General features: G+C 44.2%; 1 protein-coding gene and 1 pseudogene across 1 annotated transcript; both read left to right on the top strand.

Moving 5' to 3' along the window:
- Positions 1 to 217: 217 nt before the first annotated feature.
- LOC112900367 (ent-isokaurene C2/C3-hydroxylase-like) lies at positions 218 to 2,419 on the top strand. Its single transcript, XM_025969193.1, has 2 exons — positions 218 to 1,197; positions 1,511 to 2,419. The coding sequence occupies exons 1-2, from the start codon at positions 301 to 303 to the stop codon at positions 2,135 to 2,137; spliced, it is 1,524 nt and encodes a 507-aa protein (XP_025824978.1). The 5' UTR covers positions 218 to 300; the 3' UTR covers positions 2,138 to 2,419.
- A 1,747-nt stretch (positions 2,420 to 4,166) lies between these two features.
- On the top strand, positions 4,167 to 5,094 carry LOC112899479 (annotated as a pseudogene).
- The last annotated feature ends 3,905 nt before the right edge of the window (positions 5,095 to 8,999 follow it).

Below are 8,999 nucleotides of genomic sequence, written 5' to 3'. Positions count from 1 at the left end.
CATTATTTATATTGTGTGATGTCGGAGTAATTATTGAGCTGCAAAACACTTTTCATTTCCCCTGGCCGAGAGCGGATGTTTGGTGCCGCGTGGGGAGCGCGCGGGATCGGAGCACCTGATAAATGTGCGAGCATAGATGGTGTTGTTATTTGCACACGTGGCTGAGATTGCTTTGCACTTGAATGTTTGAGACGGGTGCTCTTAGATATTTGCACATCCGGCCATATCATGCTGCACAGCATGTTCCATAGCTATCTAATAGGAAGTGCCCCTCATTTGGTCACTTGAGTCGTTCCACGCATGGAGCTTTTTACTTTATGTGCAGTTTCTCTGGCCACAGTGGTACTACTCTTCATTTGGTTCCACAAGCCTGGAGTGAGCGTCACCAAGAAGCGCCTGCCGCCTGGGCCATGGACCCTCCCGATCATCGGCAGCATCCACCACGTCATAGGCGGCCTCGGCCACCGCACGATGGCGGAGCTGTCTCGCCGGCACGGCCCGCTGATGTTCCTCCGGTTCGGCGAGGTTCCCACCCTGGTGGTCTCCAGCGCCGAGGCGGCCGAGCTGGTGATGAGGACCCACGACCTAGCCTTCTGCTCCCGGCCGACGACCAGTGTCACCATAGACATCGTCGGCTGCAAAGGGAAGGGGATCGGCTTCGCGCCCTACGGCGACCGCTGGCGCCAGATGAAGAAGATTGTCGTCATGGAGCTCCTGAGCGCCGCGCAGGTGAAGCGCATCGAGTCCCTAAGGGCTGAGGAGGTGGGCCGCCTCCTCCGGTCCGTCGCCGCCGCCGGAGTCGGAGCCGGTGGTGTCGTGAACGTCAGCGAGGAGGTGAAGGCGCTCGCGCCGGACCTCGTAGCGAGGGCCATCTTCGGCGGCACGTGCGCCGAGAAATCCGACTTCGTCATCCAGTACGACGAGGTCAGCAAACTCGTGTCGGGGTTCTTCCCGGAGGACTTGTTCCCGTCGTCGAGGCTGGTGCGGTGCCTGAGCACCGGCGAGCGCCGCCTAGTGAGGAGCTATGGCCGCATCCAGCAAATCATTGCGAACGCCATCGAGAGCCGCAGAGCTGACAAGAACGGTGGGGCCTGCAGGCCCGACCAAGAGGATCTGCTGGGCGTGCTGCTCAGGCTGCAGGAGGAGGATTCGCTTACTTTCCCTCTAACCTCGGAGATTATAGGCGCCGTCATGTTTGTGAGTATTATTTAATTTTCGAACCTGCGGTATACTACTGGTTATATTTGAAAATTAATACTAAGCTTCTCTTTAACTAGAAGGTGCAATTGCACAGCTAGAACAAAAAACATTCCATAAAAAATTTGATATACAATGCAAGTACTTTTTTTAGATTAAATACAATGCAAGTACAGTGAGTTTTTTTAATTGCCTGCACTTGTTGAGATGATGTATAAATTTCTAGCTCTTTTACCGTGTCAACTCATACTTAATATAGTGTTCTCTATCTTTACAAATTACAAACCACAGCTACCTGACAATTACTTTCCAGGACATTTTTGGAGGTGCCACGACAACCATAGGATCCACTTTGGAGTGGGCTATGTCAGAGCTCATAAAAAAGCCTGAGGCCATGCAGAGGGCACAACAAGAGGTTCGAGAAGTGCTAGGTGGATCACGAGGTGTCGTCACTAATACTGACCTTGTTGGACTCGGCTACCTGCGAATGGTTATCAAGGAGGTTCTTAGGCTGCATCCTCCTAATCCTCTACTCGTCCCTCGTGAGTCGAGAGAGGATTGTGAACTATTGGGTTACCACATTCCCAAAGGAACCAAGGTGCTTGTGAATGCATTCGCAATTTCTCGGGATCCAAGATACTGGAACGACCCAGAAGCTTTCAATCCAGAGAGGTTTGAGAACAGCAATGTTGATTACAAAGGAACACATTTTGAGTTCACGCCCTTCGGGTCCGGTCGGCGACAATGCCCGGCGATAATGTTCGGCACATCCACTTTGGAGATTGCATTGGCAAACCTTCTGTACCACTTCGACTGGGTGCTTCCTGATGGACTGAGCCCAGAGTTGGTGGACATGTCTGAGAAATACGGGATGGGGGTAAGCAAGAAAATGGACCTGCATTTGAAAGCCATCCCATATGTGAACTCCAGTGCTGCATAGGTATCTATTGCTGTGTCTTGTTGCACCTTGAGGTCCCTTGTCACCGTATTCTTTCGATGCTCGTCTATCTTCATAAATCATAATAAGTGTGGATGTTTCTATTGCGAATCGCGTAGTCGGTTTCTCTTGTTATGTGGCAGTTGGTTTAATTGCTTGGAATATTGTCTTGAGTAGTCGTTTGTCTTAGTTATATGTGGCGGTTGGTTTAATTGCTTGGAACATTGTAATAACAATGTTGGGACCGTGTGAACTTTAATATATATGGGCAAGGCAATATTGGTATATCTGTGCTTTCATATATAATATATGTTGATATTTGCTGTGAATTATATGGCAAACCTGGATCTGGTCTATCATGATTATCAGGCAGGCTCGCTGAATTTAGGGATGCTGTGGTATATGGAGGCCCTGTGCAAAAAATCGAAATTACAGTGTTGTTAACTTAAATTTTGACATATTTTTTATGAATGCAATTGTTTGTTTACCACTGAAAAGAACTAATCTTGTATGTGGTTAATATTTACAAACAAATATGAATATTTGAGAATTTTATAAATATATAATAATGTATGAGCCTCAAGTTAGCAAGCACAAAATAAAATCATAAATCAAAGCATAATGACGATACAACAATATTGTGTTTTAAAGATCAGGATTTTTTTTGGGGGGGTGGAAAAAGAATAACAACCGTCCATGAGTACAAATTAATGGTTAAAAGTTAAAAAGGAACCTAAATTGTGGACCGGTACAAAAAGTTGTGTGCCAAGCCAAGAACCAGCACGAAATTAATTGAATGGCTAGATAGGTATTTTCACATCAACATCCGGGTTAGGGTCCTGTTTGGCATAGCTTATGGGCCAGCTTCTGAACAATTTTAAGTCGTGGGGTTGCCAAACGGTCCGCTTCTGGCCCAGCTTGCCCCAGCAGCGCTTGCGGACGGCCTGAGAAAACGCGCTTCCTCCACCAGCCGGAGCGGACCAGCTTATCCTCCCGACCTCCCGTCTCTTCCCCAATCCTCCCGACCTCCCGTGCCCGTGACCCCCTGCGCCGCCCCCCGCGCCGGCCCGCGACGCCCCAGCGCGCCGGCCTCCCCGCGCCGCCCCTCCCCCACGCCGGGCCCCCCACGCCGCTCCCCCCGCGCCAGGCCCCCGCGCCGCTCCCCCCGCGCCAGGCCCCCCGCGCTGCGCCGCGCCCCCCGCGCCGTGCCTCCCGCCCAGCGCCTACAAGGCACGCCTGACTGATCTGCAGAAAGAGAAGGTACGGCAACCTAACGCATTCCTGGTTCTGGTTCTGATTCTGAATGCTGCTGTTGTATCGTTAAACTGAATGCTGTTGTATCGTTAAACTGAATGCTACATTAACCAGTACATTAAGAAATTTACCAGTTGTTTCCAAACTTCAGTGTATCAGTTGTTTCCAAACTTCAGTTTCCAAACTCTAGTGATTGACGCTTTCTGTTATTACCTCCTAGCGAACATAATTAAATGACAACCCATGGATACGCACCATATAATCATAATCTCAATCAATTATTCGTGCAATGAAAATTATTCGTGCAAGATGGATTACATCATATCCATCACGGAATTCCTTTGTTGAAAATTTGTTGAGAGTGAATTCCTTTGTTGAAAATTTGTTGAATGCATAGATGGAGAATATGCCAATGCCAAAGACTAGAAAACCCAATGCACAATGGGATTCAAATGCCGTAAAAAATTTTAATGAGATATGTGTGGAACAAGTCTTGGCAAATAACAGACCACAAGGTTATTTGAACAACAAAGGTTACGCCAACCTTATAAGCCAATTCAATGAACGGATGGGTAGGAATTACACCCGTGTTCAAATGAAAAACCGATGGGATGCATTGAAAGCTATTTTACCACATGGAAGACACTACTTAGTGCGTCTGGACTGGGGAGAGACCCAAAGACCGGTACAATTGCGGCTAGTGATGATTGGTGGGAAGAAAAAATTGTGGTAAGCAACCTTGTGTTTGATTTTGTTGTATATCTCATTATGTTGTTGTATGATAATATAAACTTATAGAGTTTTTGTGTTTCAGGCCATGCCGTTGTGCAAAAAATTTAGATTTGCTCCTTTGGATAATGAAGAAGATGTTGAAATCATGTTTAGTGGTGCATCCTGCACCAATGCAAATGCTGTGGCTCCAGGTGCAAGAGAGGGGTCAGCAGATAATGGTAGTGAGGATGTCCAAGAGGTACATCCAAGTTCTGCTAAAAACAACCTGCGAAAAGAGGTGCTGCTTATAAATCTCCAAAGAAGGGGAAGAAAAATTTTAGAGATATGCAGTTCAAGCGTTTTGTGGACTCATTTGTGGAGAAAGCTAGTTCAAGCTCTGCAACTTCTGCACCCACCGATCATGTTAGGCAAGAGATAGCAGAAATATTGCAATCAGTCATTGAAGCTGGGGCATGTGAAGGAAGTGATGAACATTTTTATGCCACGCAACTCCTCATCAAAAAGGAATTTAGAGATGTGTTTGTCACTCTTAAAACCCCTGAAGGGAAGCTTGGATGGCTTAAGAGGACTTCGGAGGAGAGGAAGAAACGCTAGAGATTACTACTGTATTGTATTTTCAAATTATCATTTGTATTGCACCTTTAATTTAGTGTGTTGTATGTTGAACCAGTTTTGAATTTTGAACTTTGATATATGGTTTTCAGTTATCTGTACAGATGGCTTTTACTTCAAGTGAGTCTAATGATTCTGAAATGGCAAGTAATTCAAGTGAATCAAGTGGTTGGATGTATGAAGCAGCAGCAATAGCAGCTTATGCAATGCTTGATTCTAGGATATCTTCATCTGAAAAGAAGCCAAGAATAGGATATCTTCATCTGAAAAGAAGCCAAGAAAAGTGCCAGAAGAATCAGGTTATCAATTTGTTCAGAGGCAACTTAGTAATGAAGAGAGCTGCTATACCATGTTCAGAATAGGAAGGTTAGTGTTCTATAACTTGCATGAGGAATTAGTTAACAATTATGGTTTGACATCCTCAGATGAGATGTGCTCGGCTGAAGCACTTGGTATGTTCTTATGGATGTGCGGTGCACCTCAATCAGTTCGGCAAGCAAAGCATATTTTTTCACATTCTATAGAAACTGTGAGCAGAAGGTTCAATGATGTCTTAGAAGCTGCGAATCTTTTGGCTGCCAAAAATATCAAACCTGTAGATGAGACCTTTGCTGTGGTGCATCCAAAAATCCGAGAGCATAGATCCTGGCCTCATTTCAGAAATTGCATAGGTGCAATAGATGGAACACATATTGAAGTCATTGTTCCACCATCTGAGCAGGCAGTGCATATGAATCAACATGGATATTGCAGTCAGAATGTTATGGCTGTTTGTGATTTTGATATGAGGTTCACATTTGTGGTGGTGGGATGGCCTGAGTCCGCTCATGATACTCGCATATGGAGGGACACTGTGTTCAATAAATACAAAAATAATTTTCCACATCCTCCCGACGGGAAGTACTATCTTGTTGACTCAGGTTACCCAAATAGAAAGGGCTATCTAGCACCTTATAAAGGTCAAAGGTACCACATCACAGAATTTCAAAATGCTGGCCAACCAGTTGGGTTGAAGGAGTTGTTCAACCATGCTCACTCATCGCTTAGAAATGTTATTGAGCGTTCATTTGGGGTGCTAAAAATAAAATGGCGCATTCTTTTAAAAATGCCGAGCTACTCAATGGAGAAGCAATCAAAGATTATAATTGCTTGCATGGCGTTGCACAACTTTATTAGAGATAGCAATTTGAGTGATAATGACTTTGATACACTTGCATCTGATGAGACATATGTTGATGGGGATGCGAGAACTACTACTAGTTATGTCGGTGATGAGGAGGATATGGGAGATGTACGAGATGCTATTGCACAAGCATTGGCTGGAGGATATTGATAATGTAATTTGCGCAAAAAAAATGATGTAATGACACTCTATTATCTAATTTATAATTATGTTATCTAATTTATAATAAAGTTATCATTATCTTATTTAAGAGTAATTTATGATTAATTGTTTGATATATTTGTGTTGTTAATAATTCTATTGTTATTCTGTTATAAAAATAAATAAATATATATATGTACATAAGAAATACATGTATTCAGTAAACAGTAAGGGTATTTCAGTCATTTCTCACTTCATACAGGATTTCAGCCCATTCAATAAGCAGTCTGCCAAACATTTAACTTCTGTGACCAGCTGCTTCTTTAACAAGCTGCTTCTCTAGCCAGCTAGCCACCAGCTGGCTTTAGAACAAGTTTCAGTTGTGCCAAATAGGCCCTAGACCTCGATCCCCATCATCCAAAAAGGTCAATCTCCATTGTTAAGAAAAACTGAATAAGCTCTAACCCATCCCCATCGCCCAGTCGTTCTAGACGGCGATTCCACAACCAATCCGCCTCTTGGAGGGATTGAGGGCCGTGCACCAGAGGAGAGCTGCAGCAGCGCCTTATCTCCGTCGTGCCTCCACGGTCCCTGCACCCTTCCTTCAGCATTTCGCCTTGGAGATGTGCACATAGTGATGGAGGCCATGCAGATCTGGCGTCGTGAAGTGTTTGTGCAAATCGTGGAGCTCCACCAGTTGGCGTCGAAGTTGTAATATATTTAGGTAAATTTCAGCATATTTTAATTTCGAATATTAGTAGCAATTCCAAGATGCATATTAGTGATCTTGTGACGACAAAGTATGTGTTTGTGTTCATGTTAATTCCACTAACTAACATGAGTAAAGGAATAAATCAGAGATGGTTTGGAATGTACCCCAAGCACTGGACATTATGTCTGTCCGAGCTGTTTGATGTAGCCGAACTAAGTTATTGCAGTGCAGATGGCCGTCGAGTCGAGACGATCTTGATGTTCACTTGGGGAACACAGCTACGGCCACCAGGAAGTAATCATTCGGGCTACCGGATGTAGGCGAAGTAGTCGTACAGGATGAAATAGTCGTACAGCTTGAGAACAAAGTAGTCGATGACCACCAGGAAGTAGTAGTTCAGGGAGCAAGCGAGCAGTCGCGTGAAGACACTCCCCAAAAATCTGATTGCCCGCTATCCAGTGCAGGATCTTCAGCGTGCAGGGTTTTGGAGGCCTACCCTCGCCAGAACGGTGCGCGAAGCGCTAGCGATGGGGATGCTAAGAGCAGTAAACAGAGGGAGAAAGAGAGAGATCTCCTAAACTGGAGTACTCGTCGAGTGTTGAGAGAGATCTCAATGAGAGAAGGTTATCTCCTTGTACAGGTGACTCAAGAGGAGGAGATGAACCTGGATACAATAATAGACATAAAAATGCGCCATTAACCAGTCATTTAATTCTTTGTTTTAATCATCTATTATAATCCAGTCATTACTCTCTCAATTACTCATAAGGTATTAATCACCTCTTAACTTCTTAGCATTAACTTGTGGGCCTTTTAATTCTTAATTTATCATTTAAATAAATGGGCCTAGCCCAAATATTCCAACAATCCCCACCAAAAATTTCAAGACATACAAGAAATGCTCGCAAATCCACCATAATTTTTTATATACCAGTACTTCGATGGAGACTGTTAAGTTGAACATCCATCTAGAACTAAAGTTACACTTATTCACAACTGATCAATGAACTATGCTTTGAATTGTCAATCTTGTGCAAACAAGCTTGGCTAGAGCCCTTTACTGATACTAGGCTGTGAAAGAATCCCCACGGTTTGGAGTTTATAAGTCATACTCCGGACCTTTCCATGGACATCTAGAGATCGCCCACTCTCATAGACTGTGACTAACAGTCAGCCCATATAGGTGCAATCCTTGGAGATGTTCTGCAGGCCAACATCTCTGCTCCATTGATCCACTTCGATCACATTATAGTTTACACCAACCTGCCATACAGATTAAAACAGAATGCACCACTGCTGGAACGAGACTTGTTCAAAGGTTCTCTTCTCTCAGTCACTCTGTAGCTTGTTTCACCATCCTAATTCACAGGATCTCCGATCACACGGGACAAATTACCACTATGAGTAACTCTCATGGGTATCATTACCCAGACCCAATTCCTTGGATGCAATGTCTATCACCTTACGTGAAAGACCCTTTGTAAATTGATCTGCCAGATTTTTAGCCGTCTAAATATAATCCAAGGCTATCACTCCGTAGTTCCTCAATTTTCTAACAGATTTTAACCGCCTCTTTACATGCCTGGAAGACTTCATGTTGTCCTTAGAACTGTTCACTTTGACAAACACAGTTTGATTATCAAAGTTAATTAGGATAGCTGGTATTAGTTTTTCAACTACCGGCAAATCCATTAGAAGTTCACGAAGCCACTCGGCCTCAACAGTGGCGGTGTATAAAGCAGTGAGTTCTGCTTCTTATAGTTGACCTTGTTAAGATGGTCTGCTTGCAAGACTTCCAGAAAATAGCGCCACCTCTGATTGTGAACATATATTCACTCGTGGCCTTAATCTCATCTACATCACTATACCCCTCGAGTACTTTTGGATACCCGGTGTAGTGAATCCCATAGTCCACATTACCCTTCAGATGATGCAGTACTCGATCTAGAGTGTACCAGAGATCATCTCTCGGATTTGACACAAACCGGCTTAGTTTGCTCACAGCAAACGAGATGTCGGGTCTCGTAGCGCTAGCTAGGTACATAAGTGAACCAATAATCTAGGAGTATCTTAACTGACCTCTCATTATTCCTTTAGTTTTCTGTAATATCTTGCTAGCATCATAAGGTGTTAGAGTTGGCTTGCGGTCACTAAAATCAAAGCGACTCAAGACCTTCTCCATATAGTGGGACTGAACAAGAGTCACCCCACCATCACCTTCCTTGACTAGT

Source organism: Panicum hallii, chromosome 7 (genome assembly GCF_002211085.1).
Source record: "Panicum hallii strain FIL2 chromosome 7, PHallii_v3.1, whole genome shotgun sequence".
Taxonomy (NCBI): Eukaryota; Viridiplantae; Streptophyta; class Magnoliopsida; order Poales; family Poaceae; genus Panicum; species Panicum hallii.
Note: the sequence above shows the minus strand (reverse complement) of the source record. Positions and strands in the feature narration are given on the sequence as shown.